Source organism: Urtica dioica, chromosome 9 (genome assembly GCF_054948205.1).
Source record: "Urtica dioica subsp. dioica isolate 48M chromosome 9, U.dioica_male_clone48M_v1_H2, whole genome shotgun sequence".
Taxonomy (NCBI): Eukaryota; Viridiplantae; Streptophyta; class Magnoliopsida; order Rosales; family Urticaceae; genus Urtica; species Urtica dioica.
The window spans coordinates 28,222,502-28,250,488 of NC_142764.1; the positions used below are offsets into that span (position 1 = coordinate 28,222,502).

Below are 27,987 nucleotides of genomic sequence, written 5' to 3' on the forward strand. Positions count from 1 at the left end.
TGTATTTTTTTTCTTAACTAATTTTAAATAAAGATATTATATAGAGATTTGAGTAACTGAATTATATAAAAATGTTATGATTTATTTTCCTCACTTTATTTTATAACCTTAACAAAGTAATGATATGGAGCTGCAGGCCATGCCATGGTGGTAATGTCAAGTTGACTTAAGAAAGCAAGTGGGGCCCACTCGACTTTATATGACGCGTGGAAATTAAAGAAAACGGCATTAATATCAATAAAAATAGTGATTACAGAATGACTTTAACGATAATAGTAATAAAGAAGTTAGTTATCTATATTATATTTCCTTTGACCCTTGAAAAAGGTAGAATAGAAGACACACACCAAAAAAAAAAAAAAAAATTGTGGAAGACCATCTTTGCCTTTAGTCATTACTTTACTAGGATTTTCTCTTCTGCGATTAGCCAACTTCAATCACGTTTTGAGTGTGAACGTTTCGAATTCGATAGCACAAATAAACGCTATACGGTCACAGACTCACACAGGACGTGTTTGGCACAGCTTTTTTAAGTCTGTTCTTACTGTTAGCAAAAACCAAACTGCAATCTTACTGTTTGGTAAAACAGTTTTTAGAAAAAATTTCAAAAACGATTTTAAAAATTGTACATGAGTCACAAAAACTACGAATCTTAGCTTTTAGAAAAAAACGTTTTTGTATTTGATATAAAATTACTTTAATATCCCCACGTGATTATCCATAGCATTGTTAAATATTTATTTTATGTCTATTTTAGTCTTTTTACTGTAATATATTTATTTTACCAAACGCAAAATCAGTTTTTGTTACCAACAACAACTGTTTTATAAACAGCTTATCAAACACCTGTTAGTTTTTTTAAAAAACAGTTTTTTCCAAAAACTGAATCTAAAAGCGTCTTTTTTTTAAACAAAGCTATGCCAAACGATGTCACAGCTGTGGTACATAAGATGATAATCACCCAGCTTATGTTTTCTTGTTAATCATAAATTAAAGTATCATTTAGTTTTTATTAATTTAATACGAAGGACTTCTGTGCACTATTTACTTTAATATTACTTAACTTTTATATTTTCTTAAATTTTAGAATTAGAAACCTAAACATTTTAATATATTTTGGGTGTGCATTACATTAATATTGGATATTTATAATTCATAACTAAATGTTTATGATCCTACTACTACTACTGATATTTACTTTGTTCCTCTTTCAATTTCCAAAAAATTATAAAAGTGTACAAGTACTATATGTGGATAAATTTTTTGACTTTGTCAATATATTTGTTGATATTGGTAAATTGCTCTTATATAGGAGTCAATATCTTTATTAATAGTGTAAACATAAATTTTAATATTTTACTAAAAACTTAACAGTTTAGTTTGTTAGTTTCTAGACTTATGATCAAAGAATGGACACAAAAATTCATAATTCAAACCTCTTTTTTATGATGTAAATGCATTTTTTTTTTACCAACAACAGCTATTTATACATAAATAAACCGTATGTATGCTTTAGATACAAAAAACCTAAACATATAACGAATAAAAACATATTTGATTAATAATCAAACGTTTATATGAATCTTTAAACGTAAATTACGAATAAAGTATAAACAACAGCAATATACTGATTCACAATCATTGTCTATATCAAAAACACATCGAGCATACCGAATCATCACACTCACAACCATACAACTCTAATGTATCTATTTTTAATGATGTTCAACAAAATCAAATGATAAAAGGATCTTCATAGTGGTATAAAGAAACACATTGTCACAACGATATTTTAAAAATGCAAAGTACCATGACATCTTTTAATTTGTTAAACACTCGAGCTCCTCGTAAGCGAACAATTTGAATCCTGAAATCCTGATTTGACCAAAATTGACTGGTCAAATTCCTCGACGCCGATTGACAATGTAAAGAGATATGAGTGAGATGGGAAGAATGTGTGTACATAGTCCACCAATGTCTTCTTCACCGGTGTATGAAAAATTCAACGGACGCGATTACAAGTATATATATGATGTAATCTTATAGTCGTCGTGAGACAGGAACTAAGATCCTAAAAGAAAAAGGGGGAGCAGAATTTACGAGATGCCTTTAAGTTGTTTATTATGATATAAATGTCTTCCCAGACCTTATTTAATTTTTTTTTATAATAACATAAATTAATTATTTAGTTTCAGAAAATTATTTTATTTTATTTTATTTTTTACATTAGAAATGATGGACTATATATTATATATAGACTCGATTTATTATTCATGTTAAGGTATAATGACAAATTTTCTCTTTAATTTTAAGATATTAACAAAAATACTGATAGTCATCATTAATCCAAGTCTATCAACATCTAATCTTTCTAGATAATAATATAGTAATAGTCGTCATTATATCTGACAACAACGAATGCAACTTTTTTTTTTTTTTTTTTTTATTTAAACTAGATACTTTTAGATAATAGTATAATCATCACCATTGTATAAATTTTAAAAAATTTAAATCTAGATATTGTTATATATATGTTATATATATAAAGGAAAGCACATTTTTTTTCTCTAGATTCAAATATATTAATTATTCCGCTGCAACGCATGAGCATATTGCTTGTATATATATAAAGGAGAAGTAGATGTTACCATTCACATAGACTCATATTACTATTCATGTTAAGTTGTAATGACAAATTTACCTTTTAATTTTAAGATATTAACAAAAAAATGCTGATAGTCATCATTAAACTAAGTCTAACAACATCTAATTTTTCTAGATAATAATACAATAATAGTCGTCATTATATCTTACAACAATGCAATTTTTTTTTATTTGAACTAGATACTTCTAAATAATAGTATGATCATCATTATTGGATAAAAATTTAAAAAATTAATCTAGATATTTCTATATTATTTTCATCTACATGATTTTTATTTGAACTAGAAACTCCTAGATAAACTTACAATCATCATTATTGGATAACAATTGATAATTTTAAATCTAGATTTTTTAGATGCTTTTTACTTACATGTCACTATAAGTAAGCTCTTCGTTTTTTTTTTAATTTTGCGAAGTTTTAACTAATTAACAACATCTAATCTTTTTAAATAATAGTACAGTAATAGTCGTCATTATAGATGATAACAGCGAATGCAATATTTTTTATTTGAACTAGATACTTCTAGACAATAGTATAATCATTATTATTGGATAACATTTACAAATTTTAAACCTAGATATTTTTAGATGATTTTCATCTACATGCCTCTATAAGCAGGTTCTTCGTATTTTCTAGTTGTTGCGAAGTTTTAGTTAACATAAAGCTCTTCATCATGTCATTATTTATATCATTAGTCATTTCTTGCACCAAAATTAAATAACTACTTTCACTATCCTCTTTTCGTGTGGTATTTTGGTGTTCTTAAGTTTTTAATAAGGTAATATATTAATGTTAAACAATCATCAAATGAGTAATTGTGAAAAAAATTATTATAAATTAATTAATTTATTAAATATATTTAAATTATAGTGGCGAAGGGCGTGAATGTTGCTTGCACCTCCACAAAACAAGCTCTTTAGATCTAGAATTTATCTTACAGCCTCCTCTTTTTTCTAGTGTTATTTATTTTTTTCTTTTTTAAACCTATTTTTTTCTAGTTTTATAGTGTCGGCGTACACATTTAATTAATGAATATCCAATGGATTTTATCCACGTGTCGTGTATCTGTAATTCATGTGATGAAGCAAACCGACTTGCTTCAATTTTTTTTTGGCTCCAAACTTACTTCTTAATTGAGTCACGTTACTAACTAATGTACAATGATGTCAAGACGAAACTTGGCAAAGTCAACGAAAGGCTCTGCCATATACGTCATCAACATCGTAATCCGGTGTTCCCCAAACTCATTAGACCTTGACGTGGCAATTTACTATTGGCTATAAAAATCTATGTCATTGATAAAAACCGCCCACGTAATAGCGGTGGTCGATCTAGTGCGTGGCTTAGAGGCTAGTGCGAGTACGCGTGGTCTCTGCTTCTCTAAGCTATCGCCACGTGTTACGACACTCTCGATGTCGGCTTTTTAATAAATTTATTTTCAAGGGTAAGAATTAAGAGATTTCTGAGAATTAGGACAGGAATCTCGAGAAAATAGATTCATATTATATTATATTACAATTTTTATGATAGGCAGGGTAGTTTTTGTTTATATTAACCCAGCGGAATTAGATACCCAGCTTTGACATTTTGGGTACCAAAGTGTGAATAACAAACCAAAAAGGTTTTTCTCGCAGTGAAATGTTTAGTTTTCAATTATATATATATATATATATATATATATATATATATATATATATATATATATATATATATATATAATTTTAGTCAAGAGAGCAACGTCGCAAAGCCAGTCCACAATTTTGCCACGTAATTTGCTCTTATCTTCCATTATTTAATACCTAGACCAATAATTGATCAGTAAGAAGATTAAAAATTAAACAAAGCACGTTCTTCCAAAAACAGTGATAAATATTTAATGCTATTTCTAACAAAAGGCTACTTAACTAATTAAAAACCGCTTACAAAAATAAAACAGTTAAAAACCACTTTACTTTGGTTTGTTGGACAAGTACTTGGTTGTTATTTACCCTTTCAACTTCGATTTAAGTTACGTCCATAGATTATCTAGAATCAACAACCTAGTAATTTATCCTCATGGTTATCTTTAATGAAAAAACATGAAATAATATTTAGAATCTACGCAGTTCAATTTAAGATTAGATTTTATGACCCTATGAGAAAAACTCGACACGCGCTCCGACGTTCGATATTATTCCGATTGCTAAATATGAAGTGAGAGAGTTTCATCTCGTTTGGTAAAAGTAGCTAGATAGAGGAATATAGTTTTAGTGAGAGAAAATGAGTTAAGAAAGAATCGGAGTTTTGCCAAGTCCAGAGAACTTACTCCAAGCCTTGCGAGTTATCCACATATGATATTTATTAGATGTGTTACATCGGGTTGCTCTTTCTTTCATAAACCGGAATCGGTGACAGACGAAAATTGTCCGTAAAGTCCTATGCGATTATGTTCGTAAGAATTGTTACGAGAGCGAACTCTTCTATTAAATACATGTCAATGAGTGCTATGTGTTGTCGTTAATTGAGAGTTTGCAACTTCGGAAAGGCTGAGGTTTCGTGGAATCTCCCAATGGATGCTGAGCTACTTTCACAAATCCTTCTTATTGATAGAGGTCGGCCTTGAGTTATTGACGCGCCTTAATTGAGAAAAACCTTCGCATTAATATTTTTTTTTAACAAAATCAAGTAGCGTTTACATAGTATGTGAGTACCACAAAATTATAATTAAGCCACACAAAACTTTGTTTTTGAGGTCACGCAATGTTTTTATTTGTGGACAAATTGTATATGGTTAGAAAAAAAGTCCATATATGTAGGTGCACTTTAACTGGCCCCAGAACATTCAGGCGGTGATGACAAATAAATCAATTTATTATCTTCTTTTTTATTATTATTTATCAAAATCAATTTATTATCTGAAGAAGAAAATATTATTAGCAGTTTTCCCTATAATATAAAAAACACGGGAATTCTCTGCTTATACCTTATAGTTACAATTTAGGTGCACTTTGAAGTTTTCTCCGATACTTTCACGTTCTTATTCTAGAAATAAACATAATTAAGAGTTTAAGACATATACATATATACACATAATTTTTTTTTTTTTGTTTATTTACTTATGAGTTTTTTTAATGGAATTTTTTTCTCATTAACAAAACAGAAGTGGCTCGTGCCATAAAAAAATTCCGGACAGATGCCGATACCTCATTCAAACAATCAAGATGTCCTGAAATGAAAATGAGAAGCATAAGACAAGCAGTTAAGCACAAAAAAACCTAAGATTTATTGGCCGAGTAATCAACCCGTCAAGAACTCCTTTGGACCTCTTCAACAGAGATCTTCTGTAATTTTTGAATGCGAGCAGCATGCACGAACTCAGATTCTAAGCCGCCTTCGAAAGCTCGAGTGACTCCAAACCTGGAACAATACTACGGCGAAAACTAATCCCTCCCAACTTTTTCTCATCTTTTTTTTTTTTTTTGGAGGGACAACTATACACCAAAGATGACAGATTCATCTTTAGTTACAAAAAAATCCACCAACAAGATGGGCTAATCAACTAACTCATACTTAAGCTACTAAACTAAACACGACGAAAACCAAAGCAACAGACATAAACATTGAAACAATAAAAAGAAAAAAAAAACTCGACAAATCCAAAACACGTGTTAGTAATATTTTAACACATATATTACTAAACTCATGTCATTTACCAAAATCAATTAAAACTTAAAATTTGACAATTGTACTACTAAATAAGTTGGCGAACTGTATCTTTCATAATTTCGTGACATATCGATAATAAAATACAGAATTTCGTGATAAATGGTCACAAAATTCTGTATTTTATGAACAATTTTTTAATTTCGTGACACATTAGTCACGAAATAAAAACAATTACGAAACAATATTTTTGTAAAACAAAAATTCTCTCTTTTGATTTTAGTAATAAAATTGTCAAATTTAAGTTTTAATTAATCTTGATAGAATAATATGAGTATAATAATCTATGTATTAAAATCCTTATTAGATTTTCTGCCAAGTCTAATAGGATTATTTTTCCAATAGAAACAACATGACAAATTTGCCCAGTAACGAATAAACAAAATATACGGAATACAGTTAACAATCTACTTTAGAGAGAACATAGTTCACAATGGCCATGGTCAGTTAACAATCTACTTTATAATTAACTAGTTTCTAGAATGTGAATATATATATAAATATCTACGTATATAAATGTATTATCTATACATGTTTTGTTATCGGAATATATTATATTTCAGGGAAACCGACCACGGAGTTTTGAAACATGTGGGCTTGATTGGTAAGTTGCTCTACTTTTGCAAAGGTTCAAATTGGCTCAAAAGTTCAAACCAACAGCGTTGAAATTTCAAGCCTTTTTCCTCTCTTCTTCTTTTTTTTTTTTTTTTTTTTTTGGAGATGCTATGCCATGGGGACCCAAAGATGAATACTAGACTCTGGATCAAAAGGAATCAACATGTTAAACATTATCACTATCACTGTCACGACTCACTATTTCACCCTAGGGTTTGGTGATAGTTTGGTGTTGATTTTTCATTTTTTGTTCAGTGTATATTCTACCAAGAATCGTCTCCAACGTTGACTTAAGGCCATACTGGCTCACACCATTGGCTCTTTGCTGTGTCATTGTTTGTTTGCGACTTCAATAAGGAAGAACTAATTGATATTTGTTGTATAAAGTCTTCAATTGCCAAATTAAATTAATTAAAACTGTCAAGATACTTCTCAAACATTCACCATTTTGTAAGGCAAAGGAAATTCATCTTTGACCAACGTAATACTTCCGCTAAATCAGTCCAAATAATAAAAACTAGAGCATTTAATTCAATAAGAATTATGAGTTACGACTACGAAGAACGTGTGTGTGAAACCAAATTTTTATTCTGACTTACTTTTTTTGTGAAGTTCTGTATGAGTTTTGAGTGTTGTTCCATACTAACTACCAAGCACGGTTTTCGTCAAAGTGAACTTCGTAGCAATTACCTAAGCCCTAATAATGATAATTATAAGGGTTATTAAGTTATTAATCTGTTAATAAAAGTCTTATTTAACACAACCAAACATATATTTAGTTAATAGGCTGCCACGTATGCAAATTGGCTATTTACAAAGTATTTACCAAATGTTGGCTAATTTACAATTCATATAATTTAAGTGGTTTACGTAGCCAATTTTTTGTAATTATAATAGCAAATCGAGTTTCCAGTTCTAAACTCAGAGGAGTCCAAATTACAATCAAGAATGCGTGCTGTGTGACTGTGAACATGTTAATTGGTGTTTTTTTTTACTTTTTTTTTTCAAACCACAACAGTCTCAAATCTCGACGTCTAAAATAATTTTTTCGTCGAATAAGATAATACAGGAATTCAGCCACTTGCCGTTTGATTCAATGAAAGGCCTAATCTAATCCCTTTTGTATATTTCTTTTTCTAATAATAAGAATACAATATAGTTGTCGTTCCCTACATCTTCTATTTTAATGCAACACCAACAACACGTACCTTATTTTTTATTCAATGAATTGGGATTTTGACACATAAATTTTGAGCTAAATAAACTACAAGAAAATGGCTAAATTACAATCAATAAATAAAATACAGAGACAAGGCTGTAAGAAAAAGAAAACCATTCAAAAGCTACCCTAAAATACTATCTTGGGGACTTGGTAGAGAGACACTTTCCACAGGAGACGAGCTTCAACAGAGACCGGGATTTTCTCGCTCGGATCTTCAAACGCGAGAGCTGAAAAAAAAAAAAAAAAAAAATTCTGTTAATTGGCATATGATCCAATTGATTTTTTTTTTCTTTTTTAATTGTGTTTACCTTTCGTCGCGTTACTCTAGTTGCTTTCCAGCACAACAAACTCCTCGACCGCGGCTCGAGTCTCCTGAACATAAAAAAATCAATGTCACGACGAAATCCATTAGCCAATAGAAGATCGAAAAAAAAAGAGTATATTATTTAAAAGAAAAAAAAAACTGACAAATTCTCTTGCTCGAGTTTTTCGGCGATGGAAACGGCTTTTCTTTTGGACCACACGCCGTGCTGAGAACACCCTTCGGCCTGTTGGATCACGTGGGCCAGAGAGACCTTGCTCCGCACGATGCTCCGGCACCGATTCTGCTCCCCGAGCCTCCGCGGGTCCCGCTGCGGAGTATCGACCGAAACGCCCTTCGGAGGAGGAGGAGAAGAAGCCGGGGCGGGTCCCACTTCGACTATCTCGCTCTTGCTCGCTGTCCCGCGGGATTGGGCCTCTTTTCCGGGCCCGCTCGCTGCGTTCCTCATCTGAGACAACGACGACGACGGCTTGTCTTTCCTCGGCGGTTCGCATCTGATTTCGATCGTCAAAGGTGACCCGAGAACCGCCTCGAAAGCCTGCAATATGTGCCCTCGGAATTTCTCGGCGCTCGATTTCGTGAGGTGCGAGCTAAACATTAACTGGGCAGTCGGTGCTGTCAAAGGAACAATACATTACCACAAATCAATATCTTCAAATGGCCTAATCGATAATATATCAGTAAAAAAAAACTAGGGAATGTCAAAGTACGAACCTGGACCGAAACTAACGGAGACGAGCTTTCCTTCTTGATGCAAGAACTCCCTGACCCCATTATACTGGATTTTGTCGAGCACTTCCAACCAAATCTCTTCGATCCCTCTACGGATCGAAGAAACTTGCCTCCCTTGTTGCCTTTGTCTATCCACTAAGCTAGAACCGTCCACAGCGAGACCGCTGCTATGACGAGGCTCGGAAGTCCCGGACTGTCTGACATTATTATTATTATTATTATTACTATTACCGGGCAAACCTCTCTCGCTACTCGGCACGATGTGGCTTTGGTCTCCCCTGGGATTGTTCGAGGGAAGCGGGGTTCGGTCGAAGCTCGTGTCCGCCGAAGAAGAACAAGGCAAAAGGTACTGCGGGTCCGGAGCGAGCTGGAGCAACGCGGCGGTCAGCCACGTCAGCTTGTCGTTCGAAGTCCTCAGCTGTTTCTCGGCCTCCGACAGGGTTTTCAGGGCTTGCCGTAGTTTCTCCATGTCTTCTTTGGACACTGTATATATGCCAAAAAAAGGACATTGTTTCGCAATTCCAGATATTATAAAGGTTATTACTGTGAGATTCGACGCTTACATGGTTGGTTGCGAAAGAACTTCCTCCTCGGCCTTCCTCTCGTGAAATCGTAACTTCCGGCAAGAACATCGGTGATGATCGTGGCGAGCTGAGACATCAAGCCTAATGGATCGACGCCGGTTTCCATTATCACTCTCAAGTTCTTCACGGTGTTGACAGTGTCCGCGGATAACGCTAAATCGAGAAGATCCACCAATTTCTCGTCAGAGATCAGCCCGACCTGCAATATAAAATAAAAAAATAAAAAAAATCAAAGACCTTCGACATCGGAATTCTGGGCTCGGCTCTGGAAGAGAAACGCATACCAGTTCCTGAACCAGCGGGACGGAGATTCTCTGACCGAGCAAGCTGAGCTGGTCAAGGGTCATCTCGGCGTCTCTCAACGAGCCGTCCGATCTCGACGCGATCAGCTTCAGCGCATCCTTATCGATTTCCAGACCTTCCTTGGTCGCGATCCACTGCAACGTGTACACGATATCGGCGTCCTTGAGCTTCGGGAAAAAGAACTTCTGGCACCTCGATATGATTATGTGAGGCAACACGTCGAGGCTCGAGCAGACCAGGACGAACACGACCCTCCTCGGGGCCCGATCGATGACCTTGGATATCGCGCTCCAACACTCGGGGGACAAAGTATCGCAGTCGTCGAAGATGAACACTCTGTAATGCGACGGAATCTGAGAAACGACGGCCATGTTGTCGAGCAAGTCCATTATGCGCTCGAAGTCGAAATTGCTGACGGGACCGACTTCTTTGATGCTCCTACTCTTCCCCTTGTCGTGGGCCACGCACGAGTTGCAGAACCCGCAAGGCTTGGTGCGATCGGACGACTGGCAGTTCAGAGCTCGCGAGAATATACGAGCGCACGAGGTTTTTCCCGTCCCGTGGGGCCCGTAAAACACGTACAAGAGCCCCACTTTTCTCCTCGCCACGGCGTTCGAGAGCGCTTGAACGACGAGGCTCTGCCCCACCAGATCTCGGAAATTTCTCGGCGTGTACCTCTGCGTCAGATTCTGGTGCCGGCCGCGGTGGTTCCTCGACTTTTGTCGCTCGCCGGACCAGCCGAGGTCGGAGTTGAACAAATTTCCGGCGTAGATTCCGAGCTCGCCCGACGAGTACCGGCGAGCCCAAACGGCGTTCTCGCTGCTCTCCTGCGATCCCGACCCGTCGACGAGCAGAGGATGCGACGAGCTCGAGTCCCCGGAACCTTCCAAGGGCATCTCGGCCGCAACGTCCTTTCCGCTTCTCTTCATCCTCGGATCGGAGAGACCGCAAGAGAGGCTCCGACCGGCCATGTCGAGGAAAGTCTTCCCTCGGTGATGAATGCTCGACCAATTCCACGGAATCCCACACCCGTTCCCCGGCGCCGCCCTAGTCATGCTTCCCCGGCCGTACTCCTCTTCTTCGTGCTCGTGGCGGTGCTGCTTCGAGGTCTCGGCCGCGGGGGCGTTCGAAGCCACCGACATTTCGCTCTCGTCGAGAGCTTCTTCTCCGGGACCCGCGCCGGTCCCGACCCGGTGCCTTCTCGCGCGCCGAAACCTCCGTCTCTTCGTCGCCGCCGCCGTCGTCGTTCGGAAAACGTGCTCCGCGGAGCTCTTCTCTTGCCGAGCCTTCCTTCTTCCGTCGAAACGAGTTTCGACGTCGCTATCCAATTGCTCCGAGAGGGTCTTCATCGACGACGACGCCTGCTGTTTCCCTTTCTGCTTGATCTTCGACGCCGAGTTCCCCGAAAAACGGTCGTTCGACGCGTTCCCACCCGAAAACTCGATCTTGGGATTGCTCGTCCGGCTCGGCTCCTCTCTCCTGGCTCGCCGGCCGCTGTCTCCGCCGGCGGGGGAGACTTTCGAGCTCGGGAAACGGGCCTCCCTCGGGACAGGTGGCGGGTCGTTCTCGCCCTTGTGCCACGAGGGCGGGCTCGCCGATGGGTCCCGCAGAGAGCGAGAGCGCTGGAGGACGATGAGGTCTCTCATGAGGGAGCGATCGGAGAGCGCCATCGGGCTCTGCTTGTGGATGTGGTTCTTCAAGTGGATGCAATTCGTCAAGTGGATGTGGTTTCGCAGGTGATCGCTGATGTCGCCATTCGCGTCCTTGAGAATTCTGTCCCGAACCGCCTTGGTCATTATTCGAAACCGGATCTTTTCGAAAGTTATGGCATTTACAGACAAGACATTATTCCTCTTTGATTCAGGCAATCTCTAAATCCCAATCTCATTACGGAAAAAAACCCATTTTCCGTTTTTGATTTTTCACCTCGCTAGATAACACCCTCGAAAAGAAAATAAGGAAAACATTTCAATTTGATAGCAATAATGCCACAGAATAAATATCGTTATTCAATTTTCATACAGCGGAGACTAGCAATCATTAAGGAAAAGAAAGAACATAAATTCGGAGATGAATGTGGGCTAAAACAAAAACGGTGGAAGCAAAAGAAGAAGCTAGAGAAAAAAGGAAGCCGTACCATAAACAGTAAAGTAGAGTAAAGAAGCCATCTTTTTTCAAATCTCAGAGCGAGCGAAGAAAGAAACCCCACATTTGATTTAGAGCCCCCTCAAAAGCTCGATCGAATTAGGCAAAGGCTGAGAGAAAGATAGGTTATTAATACAAACAATAACCGCATTTGAAGTAAAGCAGAGAGAGAGAGCGAAGGTTGAAGAAAAGAAGAGAGCACGACATTCACCTGAATATCAGAAAAAGCGACAGACGAAGCAGTTTCCATCATTGAATCTCAGATCTCTCTCTCACTCTCTCTCTCCACCGAACTTCACTTATACACTTCACGAGCCGATCTTTCCTCTCAACAGAAATAAAAATTGAAAAAGGGAAAGAAAAAAACGATATTCAGCAAACTATAGAGACAGAAACTAAGCTAAAACATTAGAGAGAGACACGGAACTAGAAAGAAAGAAAAAGGAGTGTTTGTGGGTAAAAAGGCAGAGAGAGAGAGAGAGAGAAAATAGAAACAGAGGACTAATATACAATAAAGCTATGTGTCTGTTTCTTTGAGCATGCAAACACTTTCAGTTCATTATTTTACTCTTGATTCTTTCTTCTCTGTTTTTTTTTTCTGTTTAAAACATAAATGATATATAACAACTCTTTGTCCAAAAAGATAATAATCTAAGAACGAGAAAATCCAAGCTTCTTTTTCTTTTGAATCTGTGGGGACCGCCTGAGATCAAGTCCCGTTCCGTTGAATTGGATATCCCGGGTTTTTTTATTCTCTCTCTAAAATAAGAAAATACATTTCTTAAAAAAAAACTTTTCCATCATTTTCTTTTCTTTGATGTACAAGCAATAGAAGAGAAAGTTATTGAGTTTTTTTTTTTTTTTTTTTTTTTTTTTTTTTTTTTGAGGGAGAAAGTTGTTGAGTTTTGGTTGTCTGATTTTGTACTCTAGATGAGTTTCAAATAAGTTATTTATAGAAATGTTATTATGGTTTTTTTTTTCTCTTTTAAATCGTTTCCTTTTTCACTGGAATGAATATTAGATTTACACCAGAAAATGGGTGCTTATTTTCTTTTGTCTGTTTGATATGTGCTGCTGATCATAACTAGACATATATTTGTATCATTTCACATGTAAAGTAATTCTATATTTTAGCTTTTTTTTTTTTTTTTTTTTTTTTTTACTATTTTTTCATTCGTATTATATATTTGATTACCTATGGAATATTTAAGCTCAAATTTCAAATAAAAAATAAAAAAAATTGTAAATGAGTGAAATTTTGATCCTTAAAACTAGTTCTTTAGTAAAGTTATTTTCAAATTATTGTTTTTATGACGCATTTAGTCAGTTTTTTTTTTTATATTTATTCAGTTAAAATTAGATCACTTAACAAATTTCAAACATATTTTCGAATTGAATTATTTTTTCTTAAAAAGTTGATAAACTACAATTTAAAAATTAAAATACTAAAATAGTAAAAAAAAATTAAATACTAAATGAATGTTAAATTATTTCGATTTATTAGACTAAGTTGATATCCTACAAGGACAATGGTTCAATTCCATAGGAATGTAAAATTCTTCCATGTTAAATCATAAAATTTATTACTCATAATTTGTGTTTATATATCCAATAAAATTGATGATGGGTGTTATAATGTAAGATTGATCATATTCACACACAAAAATATAGGTTTAAGCAATCATATGAAAGAGTAAGTAATATTCAGTGTGCTTTGTTGAAATTATTGGAGTCAAACATTCACTTTCCTATCCGTCGCACCTTTTTATGGGACGAGTAGATTTTGGTACGACCCAATTTTTATTTTAAAAAAAAAATTGGAGTCAAACAATATTTAGTTAGCGCGACGTGGCCAATGGGGACCAACCGCAATGTGGGTGACGAAAATGTCGACCTTAATTTCCTACTCCAAGACAAGCAAATTTTTACTAATTTTCTTTCCAAATTTTACTAATAAATTTCGATAAACAATTCGTAACCTCCAAAACTAATGGTTATAAGTTATAACCGTTCTATAATGGAAAACATTTTGTAACAGTTTTTAATGGTTTGTAATAGAGCATTAGCAATCGATGGTTTGTGTCATAAACAGTTATGTCTTGGCCTATAAAAGTAAGTTTTAACCTCTCATTCAAGAGATACTAAACAAAAACTCTTGTGTGTGTGTGTGTGTTTTTTTTTTTTTTAGCGAGGATAGTTTCTAACACGTGTTCAAGTTCGTCGTAATCGGTGCATTGTTTGTCTCGACATTTTTGTATCCTGTGATGTTTCTGCTCGTTAATTATAGCCCTTGCGAGAGCACAATAAAAGCTTCTCATAAATTGTTAAACAGGTATCGACGTTCTTCTCATATTTTCTCATTTTGGTCAAGATTTTATATACGTCTTGCGATGTAATTTTATTTTCTAGTTTTTAGTTGTTGGAATCTGAAAAGGTTATTTTGTTCTAGAATGTGGAAGTTTGTTTGTTTTTTTTTTTTTAGAGAATGAAAGGTTTTTTTAGTTCGGGAGGTTTTGTTTCCAGATTTTCAATAATATACTTTAATTATCAATTATTTTTACATATTTTCTGAGTTACTGATCTGGCGCTTATTGATAACATACTTTTGTGACTTTTTTATTTTCTTAATATAATGCGCTATTGAGGCTTGATAGTATATATAGTTGGAAAAAAAAATATTACGTGATTAGTGTAAAGTGTAATATTGTTAAAATTGATGGTTTTTAAATTACTTCAAGCGTGGTTTACAGAATAATAATTTACTTAATAAAAAGCACTTCAGTTCTAAAAAGCAAAAACTAATCAAGTTTTTAATTTGCTCCACAATATGAAACTGAATAATAAATAAAAAGTTAACTGATGCACAAAAGTAATAAGAAAAACTCAAGAAAATAACAAAACTAAGTACGACTCTGAACACTCGGCAATAATAGAAACTATTTTGTATACCTACTTGAGTACATGGTAGATATATAAATTCGAGCAATAAGAAATAATTTTGTTCATTTTATTATTTTTCTTAGGAAAAAAATCAACAACTTCAATCATTGTAGTTCATCTCTTTATATGTTCCCACCAAAATCTTGTTTATATATTCAAAATGAAGTTAACCTATAAAGATAAATAGTTCTTCTTTCATTTTTTGTTTTATAATTTTTCAAAGAGAGCAATATATAATTTCCCGTATTCATTTTATTTCATAAACGAAGTATGAATGCTTGAATTTATATTTTATTATAAGTTTGTTTCTTTTTTTCTTCTTTGATATATATAGTTACATAAATATTACGTGGTCGAGTGTCACTGTCATCCACTGTCAAAGTCAGCAGTGAAAAAAGTAAATTACATAAATATTCAACTACCGGCTTCGGATTAGAGAATCTGCCCACATATAACTAATTGTTCAATTTATATAGTTAGAATATGTTATCATGCAACGTTTTACTTTTCCTAAGCGAGTTAATCATCTGCTATTGTTTTTTTCTTGAATACAATATTCAATAAATAATCTCTCCTTCAGATTACAGATCGCGTCTGAGTGATATTTACAATAAAAACACGTAGTCTTACGAGAGCCGGTCAAATTACATGAAGTAAGGCTAAACCCTAAAACATTAATAAAAGAAAAAAATTGAGGAGAGAGAGAGAAACCTAAATTACAAAGCATATAATACAAGAAAAATTGACTGCAAAGGCACATGGGCATACGTTAATATTATTGGTGGTCCCCGTGAAATGACGTCATCATTACTGACCAGTTTGGGAAAAATGGCATTAAACACAATACTCTACTTATATAAATAGAGGGTATATTAGGTGTAGGCCAATATCACGTCAAGGAATCCAAGACCCACTTTGGTCACTGTCACTTTCACTTCTGTACTACAAACAATGTACACAACTCTATGAATTTCGTCCAACAGCTCAAAGGTAAAATAAATAAAATAGCTACCACGTTGTGTGTTTTGGACTCAAATAATGCATCCCTTTTCTGTTAATGGTATTTTTTTTTCTTCATGAAATAAGGTTGAGAAATTGTGTGGATTGCCATCATTTGATGAGGTTTTTTTTTTCCAATTTTCCACCATAAGTTTAATTTGGTTAAAAATACTATTAAATTACTTGTACAAATATAATTTTATCCTCAACAATTGTTGACATATATGTTAATAATAAATGTCGATTGTTGACATTTATGTCAACAAACAGATAACTCAAAACACATTGATGTCAATTGTTGACATCATATTGAGGATAAAATTATATTTGTACAAGTGATTTACTAATATTTTTTTGCCAAATTAAACTTTTGGTGGAAAATTGAATTTTTTTTTATCAAATGATGATAGTTGAGACAATTTCTCAAGATTCATTGTTTGTTAAGGATATTCATTGGAAAGGGCCATAAAACATGAAGTTGTGGGCAGTGAGAAGATCAGATCGGTGAGATGGCGATTTATCTGTTTGTTGTGATCAGTTCGTCTGTTTCCTTTGAGGAAAAATAAAGATAAAAGGGAAAAGAAAAAGGCCGTCACTTGTTTATGGTGGGGCAATGAGAAGCAAAATGAATCTATAGCTCTTGAGATTTGTCTAAAATTAAAGAAATAATTTTTTTTCACTTACCTAGTAAAATAAATTCCATCATGGATGATCATACTCTGTGAATAACTTCCATAGTAAAATGATATCCAGCAATAAGTAGTACCTGATTTAAGAAATAACACAGAATAAATATTTAAACCGGATTATGTGCCCTTATCTTGCTCATTATTAGCCCTTATCTTGCTCAAATCTAATCCACTGGATTCTCAACTGGAATATAAGCGTGTGATTGCATCTATATCATATATTAAATGCAAAATTGATTGCATATTTGGCCTACCATATACCAATATATTTCCTAGTCTAGGACACGAAAATGAATTCATGCACAACGGTGAGCATGCAAGCCACGTGTCACCATATGATAATCCCATAGGACCTTAAAATTAATCCACAGAATGGATCCAAAATGAACTCACATTTAGATTGTTCTAACACAAGGGACCAAATATCCTTCTTTCTTTGACTACTCACTAACTTCTTTGCAAGTCAAAAAATGGTCCAAAAAGTACAAATTCCAGATAATGAATAACCCCGCGGAAAGGAATAAGCTTTCATTACATCATGGTTATTTAATTCTTAGCCCGTTCACCTCTCACTGAAATATATATATTTTTAAAGGGTAAGAAACTAATAGATCTTCACAAGTTAGTTAGTCTAATCACCACGAGTGTTGTTTACATACTAATAATAAGCTATGGCTATACATACGCTATTAAGTTAACCCGCCAAAAGATTTTTTTTCCCTTAAAATATAGTTAAAAATCAGTTAAAAAAGTTATTACACAGCAGTTTTAACCTACCCTAAAAAATAGGGTTTAAAACTCCTATATTTTAAAAAAATATTGATTGTTAACTTAAAACTACTTAGGGTTAAAATAAACAGTATAAAATAATAATTCATCAAAGTAAACTTTTTTTTCTTAATCTCATCTTTAACTTAGCTAAAAGAGGCCCCAGTGCTTTTTTCTTTAATTAGGACGCTCTAAAAGATGATTAAGAAGAAAAAGACATTTCCAACAAAAAGGACTGAAAGGAAGCCCCACTAATCAGTGCCTGTTATCTTCAAGCCTATTTGCTTCTCGTCAAATCTAGCCACTGATATAGCCGTTGGCCAACAGAATCATATATGTTGGGTCATACATATCGTACGTTCGTGCATTATTCCCTTTTTCATCATTAATTTTATTAATAACTATATATATACTCATGATATGATATGAAACAGTTGGGTTCTCATTTTTTCTTTTCTTTTTTGAATAACTAACATTTTAGGCTCTCTAATTTTGAGCTTAAAGCACAGCCCTTCATATATATGTAGTGCAAACGAAGAAAAATAAAGCTTTACGACGAGACCATTTTCTTTTAAAAATAAATAATTATAAAAAAAAAGTTCCACGGCGTGAGAGTGTATTAAAAACCTCTGTAGCAAAAGTGTCTGTGTACATAAAGGAACAAACAAACAGTCGAACAAAATGGAGTAAGAATAAATGCCGCTTCTACGTGCAAACACCAATTGTATGATCTCATTTGGACGGAATGGAAATTTTTTTTTTTAATTAAAAAACATAGGTCACACATAGGCCCCGGGATCTCCAAAATCAAATGAGTCAATGCCTATATTTAACAAAAGTTTCGATTTTTGTTTAAATAGACAGGCAAATTTTTCAGCTCTCCGTTCAAATGAGCTTGTACAAGTTACGAAAAAATCATACAAGTTCATTTGGATGCAATGGAGTAATAAACTACTGACTTTTTTTTTTTTTTTTTTTTACAAATGTGTGACTCATCCAGGCTATTGGAAGAACTTGCCTTTTCTATTTCCAATAAATCACCTTCTAATTGCTTATTGGGAGTGACACTTTCGTTAGGCAAAATTGTGTCTTCCATTACTTAACGGAAGTGAAATTTCCGTTACGCTTTATGGAAATATGCAATTCCGTTAATTTCCATTAAATAATTAAAAAATTAAAAAAAATCAAATTTAAATGGTAAATGAAATAGATTAAACTGTTAAAATTTTAAAAGAAAGTACTAATATGTAAAATAAATTTCATCTTTATTAATAACTTTTTTTTTTTAAAAAAAAGTAAAAACATTACAACAATATTATGAGTAAAACATTATAATAACACTACATTTCATTAATAGTCATGTTTTGAAAGCTTATATCAAAGTTATCAACAAGATATTGTGTAGAGAAGATTTGTAGAGAATGTGTAGAGAGAATTTGTACTAGAGAGTGTGTTGTGATTGTGAAAAATTAAATCTAAATTGGTCTATTTATAATGTTTAATTTTTGAATGGGTTGAAAGTATAAAAGTTGAATAAACTTTGGGTTCAAACGATAATAAACGCTAACATTTTTACAGCCACAAGATGTCCAATAGTTACAAAAATGAATGGCTGTGATTGAAGCTCTCACCAACGTTACAATTCAACATTGCAAACAGTAATAACAATTTCGTCTTCTTCCGAACATGCCTCTTCCACTTCCACGTTGGTTCGGAATTATTTTTGACATTTCCGTGGCACACGGAAGTTGACATTTCCATGAGGCAGAAATTGACATGCGGAAGACTTCCTTCCGATATCTTCCATCCGAATGCCCATATATTGGAATTTCTGGATCCATGCCATGCATCAAAACTTTGTTAAAAGAAATTAGAATAAAAAATACTTATACATTGGCATGGTTAGATCTCCAAAATCAAATCACCAAATTGCATGGTTTTGTGACAACATTTTTTTTTTTTTTTTTTTTTGAATTCTAGATGTAATAATGGATATTGCTAATAGAGGATTAGAAAGAATCATGATGATATTATATGTGTGGCACAAACATAAAAAGTTTAATGTATATGTGTGTATATATATATATATATATATATAAATATAAATAAGATGCAAGCCTTTTCGTTGAGGATGAATTATGGTCCTCGTGCAAATTAGAGGTGGAAATAGAACAATATGGAATAAGTCAATTGAAGCATTAACTAAAAGAGGATAAAAAGGTTAGAAGCCACCATGAATCCCATGTGCCTTTGTGCTTTATGTATCCGTTCATTAGAAGAAGAGAAAAAGGGAAATTAGGTTAGGTTAGGGCCTCTTGTTCTTGCCCGTGAGGTAAGAAAGACTCAACAAAAGCGAATTATGTAAGAGGGAGATCAGAAAAAGATAAATATAAAAACACATACGCATAGATATTTTATATATATATATATATATATATATATATATATATATATATATATATATATATATATGTAGGTGAAAAGAACAATATCATAAAAGTTTAAAGATATCAATTTATCTCTTAATAAATCTTTGACCGCTGCTTTTCAAAGGACAAAATAAAAAGCACATGTTTTAATTATTATATTAGAAGTAAATAAAATAGTTCATTCTTCATGATGGTCATCTTGGGATAGACCTTCACACTTTTAAACAATGAAATCTAGCATAATGTACTTGCGAAAGCAAATTAATTAGGTAGGGCATGGCACTATTATTTTCTTCTGATAGAAAAAAAAAAAATTCATAAATACCTTTTCTCTCCTTCTTTCCCTCGCTTGCAGTCTTGCTGCGGTATTATTATTATTATTATCATTTTATAAAATATTAAAGTTAGATCAATTGAAACCCTCTTCAAGGGCTTTTGAAAAGGCCATTTCAAACCCTTGTCTTAATAAATGGATAATGATAGTTGTTTTTCTTAATGTATAAGGTAACACAATATGCTATATAATAGCCCTAAGACTAATAGTCGATTATATGATACGTGTGTGTATTTCCAATGCAGCTGACTTTGTTGAAAGATTCTTCAAATTGTGTTTTTTTAAATTAACTTTTAAATGCATGGAGAGTGGAGTCCATCATATTTATACATTGGAAAAGCTTCTTTTTGTCTAGTTCCTGAGAGACAATTGTGTGGTAATGTGTTCCGAACTACTAATCTATCATAATTAGCATCTAAACTTGAGATGCGAGAGAACTTAGTTCCTCTATCTTAGCGAAGCAGTCTAGTTGATTAATTTGTTAATCGCATGCTAATTAAGTGCACCTTATCGGCGGCGTGACACTCTCATTTGCTCTACAAAATAGGGGTTATATAGGGCATCTAAGTGACTTTGATTTGGTGTTCCCAAAATTCATTTGGATAATATCTCATCTCATGTATAGGCCATCTTGAACTTAGATCTAGAGATGTTATATATTACAAAAGTAATAATATTGAAACCTAGAGATCATGGTCAAATATTACGGTACGTAGCTTTTAAGAAATCAGTTCTAAGTTCTAACATGGTTTTCATGATTGTGAAGATTTATAACATACCTTTTAACGGCACAATATAATGTATCATATGTTTAATAGTCCACCAAAGTCTGGCTACTAATAAATTGACATGTCGTTTGGAAAATGACTACTAATATATGTATATAATATATATATGTTGCCGAAATATGTACACACTTATATATTAAAATGCAAAAGCAGATATGGAGCAATAGGATTGTATTTGTCCTTTTTATCGAACAACAAACTTGCTGAAAATGACAAGTCGTCTAAGAAGTTATTTTGGCTTTGGATCCTCTAGGGGGCTCCTATATATATATATATATATATTGTTATAAATTTGCCCATGTGCTAAGCTTGTGTTGTAGCATTATTGTCTGTGAAGCCATCAGATTCAGATATAAGAAATGGCAACAGAAATTCAAACCAGGAACATTGTTTGGGATAAGGTATGGTATAGTGCCCTGTATTGTGTTTTTGTTTTCTTCTTATGTATGGGCTCCGAATATATTGCATAAAACAGATATTGTATAACATTTCTTATTTTAATTAGTACTTGCAGTTTGCTCAATTCAAAGAAACCTCATGTGAGATGGTTAAATAATAAACTTAGCTCTTTTGGTGACTTTAGTAGACTATCGAATATTTTCATTATGTATAATACAGGCATGGATGCTTGAATTTTATTTTATAGCAGCACAAATAAAAAGAAGAAAAAATGCAATTCAATTCTTGTTATGATGAATATGAAAAGTGTTTAGATATATAGGAAACAAATTGAATTTTCACAACTTATTAAATTCATGAAAAAAAAACCTCAAATTAGACCATTTCAAAACATTGAGATTGCAGGATAGTCGAAGTTTAAAATTTATTAATGAAATAGCTACATCTTCTATACACATGGCAGATGTAAAAAAATTCACAACTAAATACTAACCTTATAAATCTCGGATGTGAAAAGGAAAAATAATACAATTCAATTTTTTTTTTTTTTAATTTCAAACAACACGTGAGAGAGAGAGAGAGAGAGAGAGAGAGAGAGAGAGAGAGAGAGAGAGATACGTTCTGTTTTCAAATTAGGAGGAAAACGACAGCAAAAATTTAACATTGGGCCGGTCCGAGAATAACTGGTGTCGTGCGGTTCTGTATCTATTGGGCCTTATGAGTTGAACTTCAGGATTTTTGGGCCTGGCCCAATATTTTCATGTGTGTCGTTTTTTCTATTAGAAAACGACGTCTACTTCTTTGAGCGACAAGAAAAGAAGCTGAGACCTCAGATTCTTTTTTTCTTTTTCTTTTTTACTGTTTGAAACCTCAGATTCTTAACATTTTATTTTATTACTGTTTCACTTGGTTACACTTTGTACATGAATATATATATATATATTATTATATATATATACTTGGTTACACTCTGATGTGGCTTTTTCAACTTCGAAACGATTTCTCATAATTCTCTATTTCACTCTACACACATGGTTTAAGATCATGACGAAACATGTAATTCTAATTTGTTGGAATATCGATTAGTACACAACGCATTTTCGTTTGTACCAGCTAGGTTTTATTGGAGGAAAAAAAAAAGAAGAAGAAGTCCATTCTAATAGTTAAAGATTATTTTTTTGGTGCAGAGTTTTTTTTGGCAATTTCTCAAATGCTATATGATTGATTTTACCAATATAAATTATCCAAAAATCAACCACCTGGAAAAGTGGAGGAATGACACATAAACATACATGTGTAAGAAATATTCAATCTACAGGTTCATGTATCGCCACATTACCCATAATTTTGGATCAAATTTTCTTTTGATGTCCAAGATTCTTAAGAAAATGAAACAAAAAACAAATAAAAAAAAATCGTCTACATTACCAAAGCTATGAAGAAGAATCAGCAGCCACAATTGCTCTTCCGGTGCACTTCCAGCCAATTTTTTTTTTTTTTTTTTTTTTTTTCTCCTCCAATCTGTAGTATTCTTAACTGACATAAAAAAAAAGAAATACAAAATATCAGAACAAATACACGATACACGTATAATATTAATAACAAGGCCACAAAAAAAAAAGGTCTGAAGAGACGAAGAAAATCTACTTACAAAAATCTAGATATATCACGTCCGAATCAGATTGGATGGTTCACTCAAAACATACACCGGTAGATCATACCTAGCACCTGCATTATTTAATACAACAATTCACCATTAGATTCTAGAGAGAGAGAGAAAGGGAGAGAGAGAGATAGAGAGAGAGAAACCTGTCTCATCGTAGCATATAGTGAGATCGGAACGGTGAGCAATAATGCCAGCAGTGTCCACAATGAGCTGTGCCATTGGGAGATCGGCTTGAGCAGCGGCTTTTAGAGCGTCCCAAATCTCTGCTTGATTGATTAATTAGTTAAAAAAGATTGGTTCCAAGAAATTAAGGATAATTAATAATAATAATAATAGTAATTACCTCTTCTGCCACCATAATAGGGCTGAGTGTCCCAAAACTCTTCGCGCATCCGAGCAAGCTCGTCCACCGTGATTCCCTGTGGATGCCTCCAAGCCCTCGGCTTTCGGATTCTCTTTGTTCTTCCTGTACCGGCGGTCAAACATTAAGTCAACGCTAACTGATTTATGTGAGATCATAAACAATCATGCACAGTTTCGTACAAAACGCAAAGAAAACCAATACTCAGTCAGTAAGCAATCAAGAATAAGGAAATCTTTTAACAGTAAGATCGATCGTTTTCTTGAAGTACTGTTCGATCTCCGTACGAGTAAATACGAATTACGAATGGGTTTCGCAGGAATAATTGAAAGAAAACATATGAATCTAATTTTTTTTATGGGAGAGTAAAATTTCTTATCTCATGCAGACCGCAATTAAATGATATTAAATAAGTGAAAAAGACAAGAAAAATAAATGGATGGAATTACGATATTCTGTAGTGTAATAAATGACGACGAATAACATAAGCGAGCAAATAAATGGGAATAAAAAGACGAAGAAGAAGAAAAAAAAAAAAAGTGAAAGGAATAGGAAGAACATGATTTTGACTTACTTCCATCTCCGCTAGTGGGAGACGAACCAACACAGCCCATTGTAGCAGAAATCGAATTCCGCAGTGAAGAGACGTTGATTTTCAACACGGAGAGAAAAAGAAGAGCGAATTCTTGATTCTCGATCGGGATTGAGAGAAAGTTATATGAAAGAGAGAGATTCCTGAAACTGCGAGTTGGTTATGTGTTTATAATTATATATGATAGCGTCTCTGTACTGTTTGTTTACCTTATATGTGTATATATAGTATAGGCCTGAGTTCAGTCTCAGTATATAAATAAGTTATAACTAACTTTTTTTCTTTTTTTCCAAGCAAAAAAAAGAAACTAACTTATTACGTGGTCGCAACAAATTCAAGAAATATGAGAAAAGAGGGGATGGTCAAATGTGAAGTCAAATGACCTCTCTTTATGGTCTATTCCACGTCAGCATTATGAGTAACAAAATTCGTGATAAGTTTTGTATATATAGAATTAGAAAGACATGCAAAACCATCAATGAAAAAGAAGTAGGAAATGGAAAGAAAACTGAATTAATCGTCTAGGAATGGATTAATTGTAATAGAGGGACAAAAAATGAACAAAAAGCTTAAGTTATTTAATTCATATTATTAGTGATCACGTAGGTTAATTAAGCACCGTTCTTGCGCCGTAATCACTATTAATGATAAGTTAAATTTTTACGTCATTCTAACAAATAATTTTAATAAATTGCCAAATGTATAGATTTACATGCATTCTTTTTGTATTTTTGTAATCGAAAATGTTATTAGTCAATGCATCATCGCATTTAAATTATGAATTATATCAGTGCATTCAGATAAATTGTTTAAACATTTCCGTAAAATGTATATTTTTTTTAGGTATTAATTATATATATATATTTTACTATGGATTAATATATTCCAGAGCTTAACATTAATTTTTTAATAGCTTATATTTTAGATGTTAAAAGCTTTTAGGCCCTGCTATTTTTTTTAGAAAATAATATTAAAAAACATAAAATAGATAAAAAAGAAAAAAACAGATATGAACACCTTTTTAGAGTGTATTTTTTTTTTTTATGGCTAGAAAAGTGATTTCTTATATCAATATTCACCTGAAAGGCGTGTCTGTTTGGGTGTGAGTGGGCGAAAGTCAGAGGTCTGTCCAAGGCCATTTTCGGCTGCCACGTCAGCTCATAAAAGCCACGCCACCACCGTCACTCCTATTTCATTTCCCTGTGTTTCGTCCCATTATTTCCCCTTCGTTTCTTCATCTCTCTCTCTCTCTCTCTCTCTCTTTCTCTCTCTAGAATCAGCCATGAATATCTTCAGGTTCGCCGGCGATATGACTCATTTGATCAGTATTTTGGTTCTTCTTCTCAAAATCTACGCCACCAAATCATGCTCTGGTAAGCATTCAGATTTCTCTCCCTGATTTTTTTTCTCGTCAAACTATGGATCTTTTCTCTCGAAAATGGTGGTGATTCGCCTACAAATGAGCCTTCCGTACGAATTCGTTCCAGAGTTGAGATTTTGCCCCAAGTATGTTGCCAATTTCTTAAAATTTCAGAGACCAAGTTGTACTAGTTTTTTTTCCCCAACTGGGAGCAATAGGGTTTCGGCATTTGGCTGCCGATGAATTAGGTAAAAATAAGAGAGGAAAAAGAAAGCTGTAGAAAAATGTTGGACTAGGAATTTGAAGGATTCGTAAGAGTTGACCAATTTTCTTCGCGCACAAGATGGCATTTTGTGATCTGAACCGATCGATGACACTTGTGTTTGTTTGAGCTCTTTTTGCTTCCTCCTTGAAATGCTAAGCCTAGTGATTCGCCAAAAGCGATCCTTTCTTAGTCGATTGGGGGTTCAGTTTGACCTATTTGATCGCAGTTTGTGAAATTTCCTTAGCATTGGGTTTATTATACAGTACACAAATCAGAAATCACATATAGTGAAACCCTAGAGAAAAGGAAACTAAAAGTAGCGTGGTTGTGTTTTGTGAAACAGGGATTTCACTCAAGACTCAGGAAATGTACGCAGTGGTGTTTCTGGCTCGTTATTTGGATCTGTTCACGGACTTTGTGTCTGTGTACAACACGATGATGAAGCTTGTGTTCATCGCCAGCTCTCTCGCGGTGGTGTGGTGGATGAGAGCCCACCCTATGGTGCGGCGGACCTACGACAAACACCTCGACACTTTCCGCCACCAATATCTCGCCGGTGGATGCTTCATTTTGGCCCTTCTCCTCCACGAGAAGTTCAACTTCAGAGAGGTCTCTCTCTCTCTCTCTCTCTACCAACCCCTAAATCAAATGCTTATATCTGTGATCAGGCTTTGCAATGGTTAATGGTGTGAAATCGTTTGATTGCGAAATTTGATATGTGTAGGTCTTCTGGGCATTTTCAATATACTTGGAGGCGGTCGCCATTATCCCCCAGCTAGTTCTGCTTCAACGGAGTGGGAATGTCGACAATTTGACTGGACAATATGTCGTCCTTCTTGGGTATTTTCTCTCCTCCCTATTTATTCTTTCACAAACTTTGGTATCTGCGACATATTTATCTCTTGAGAAGTTGCCTCGCTGTCTGATCTTATGTCCATAGCTATCACTGATTTTTGGGCTCTTTCGGATGTCACCATTCATGTCCTCATGTCAGGAATGTTAATTTATTAACTTGATGCCCAAATATTTACTCGAGAAATTCTACATGGACAAGTAAATATATTCTATATATATTGAGTTGCCTATTCATATATCTAGATAAATTTGATATAAGTGTTTTTGGAGGCATGCCTTAGCCATAAGCAGTTGTTCCCGTTCGAAATATATTTTCTGGCCCCATTGCATTTTTAGTTACTATCGTTTATGTTCTTTTGCTTTTGATTTGCAGAGCGTACCGAGCGTTGTACATCCTTAACTGGATCTACCGCTACTTCACCGAGAAACATTTTGGTCGATGGATATGTAAGAATAACTCTCCAACCAAAATACAAATCTATCTTCTTTCACTGTCTTTTCGGTCTTTATATTGGCTTCGTATAACCTCTGAGTTGAATTTTGCAGCTTGTATATCGGGTCTGGTTCAGACTGCCTTGTATGCAGATTTCTTCTACTACTACTTTATAAGGTGAGAACGATAATATTGCCTCTATGGTAGCTTCTTGATAGTAATAATAGCTTTTTCATTTCATATGATTCATAATGGATTGATTATATGGCCTTTGGTTTTGCAGCTGGAAAACCAATGCAAAGCTTCAACTGCCTGCTTGAGCGAAAGAGGAGAGTGAGTGATTTTAGGAGTAGGAGTTATTACGGCATGATTGATATAAGGATACAAAGAAAGGGATGTATCAATATATACACGACTACAGAGCTTTGACTTGATGCTTTAACCACCCCAACTCTGCTGTATTTTCTCATTCATCGTCACTCATAAGAGCTAAAAGTTTTTTTTTTGTTTTGCTCTGTTTTGTTACCCTTTCTTGTAACTTTGTATGGTATTAATGCTGATGAAGATACTCTTCTCAAGTTTGGTATTTTGAAGGAAACACAAGCTAGAAAGCATATACATCAGATCAGATACATTAAGAGGCAGAAAAGAAAAAAAAGAGAGTGAACAATTGTTATACTGAAAATGAGTATTATTTGTATCTCGTTTGGCATTATTCAACAAATATATTTTAATACAAGATGTTATACTGAAAATGATAGCTATCCCGTGCATCGATTTGTTTATGAGTTGAGTTATTATCAGTAGGTATCAAATCTT

At 34.1% G+C, this 27,987-nt stretch overlaps 3 protein-coding genes across 3 annotated transcripts; 1 reads left to right on the forward strand and 2 right to left on the reverse strand.

Annotated features, from left to right (window-relative positions):
• Positions 1-8,181: 8,181 nt before the first annotated feature.
• On the reverse strand, positions 8,182-13,165 carry LOC149386531 (AAA-type ATPase family protein). The gene is made up of 8 exons (XM_089625619.1): positions 12,502-13,165; positions 12,283-12,400; positions 10,127-12,087; positions 9,822-10,041; positions 9,241-9,741; positions 8,673-9,141; positions 8,513-8,576; positions 8,182-8,431 (listed from the first exon to the last, which is right to left on the reverse strand). Exons 3-8 carry the CDS (start codon positions 11,939-11,941, stop codon positions 8,339-8,341), a joined length of 3,162 nt encoding a protein of 1,053 aa, XP_089481745.1. The 5' UTR covers positions 11,942-12,087; positions 12,283-12,400; positions 12,502-13,165; the 3' UTR covers positions 8,182-8,338.
• A 10,137-nt stretch (positions 13,166-23,302) lies between these two features.
• On the reverse strand, positions 23,303-24,277 carry LOC149386532 (uncharacterized). Its single transcript, XM_089626525.1, has 4 exons — positions 24,238-24,277; positions 23,646-23,768; positions 23,446-23,565; positions 23,303-23,364 (listed from the first exon to the last, which is right to left on the reverse strand). The coding sequence occupies exons 1-4, from the start codon at positions 24,275-24,277 to the stop codon at positions 23,303-23,305; spliced, it is 345 nt and encodes a 114-aa protein (XP_089482651.1).
• Positions 24,278-25,355: 1,078 nt separating this feature from the next.
• ERD2 (ER lumen protein retaining receptor family protein) lies at positions 25,356-27,923 on the forward strand. Its single transcript, XM_089627288.1, has 6 exons — positions 25,356-25,628; positions 26,224-26,489; positions 26,605-26,720; positions 27,109-27,182; positions 27,282-27,345; positions 27,452-27,923. The coding sequence occupies exons 1-6, from the start codon at positions 25,538-25,540 to the stop codon at positions 27,486-27,488; spliced, it is 648 nt and encodes a 215-aa protein (XP_089483414.1). The 5' UTR covers positions 25,356-25,537; the 3' UTR covers positions 27,489-27,923.
• The last annotated feature ends 64 nt before the right edge of the window (positions 27,924-27,987 follow it).

Coding starts and splice junctions, on each gene's coding strand:
- LOC149386531 (XM_089625619.1), bottom strand. CDS start 11,941: ATGACCAAGGCGGTTCGGGACAGAATTCTCAAGGACGCGAATGGCGAC. Junction 9,742..9,821: donor GTTCTTTCGCAACCAACCAT/GTAAGCGTCGAA, acceptor GCATATATACAG/TGTCCAAAGAAGACATGGAG. Junction 9,142..9,240: donor CTCCGTTAGTTTCGGTCCAG/GTTCGTACTTTG, acceptor TTCCTTTGACAG/CACCGACTGCCCAGTTAATG.
- LOC149386532 (XM_089626525.1), bottom strand. CDS start 24,277: ATGGGCTGTGTTGGTTCGTCTCCCACTAGCGGAGATGGAA. Junction 23,769..24,237: donor TCCCACTAGCGGAGATGGAA/GTAAGTCAAAAT, acceptor CCGCCGGTACAG/GAAGAACAAAGAGAATCCGA. Junction 23,365..23,445: donor TATATGCTACGATGAGACAG/GTTTCTCTCTCT, acceptor TAAATAATGCAG/GTGCTAGGTATGATCTACCG.
- ERD2 (XM_089627288.1), top strand. CDS start 25,538: ATGAATATCTTCAGGTTCGCCGGCGATATGACTCATTTGATCAGTATT. Junction 25,629..26,223: donor CGCCACCAAATCATGCTCTG/GTAAGCATTCAG, acceptor TTTGTGAAACAG/GGATTTCACTCAAGACTCAG. Junction 27,346..27,451: donor TTCTACTACTACTTTATAAG/GTGAGAACGATA, acceptor TTGGTTTTGCAG/CTGGAAAACCAATGCAAAGC.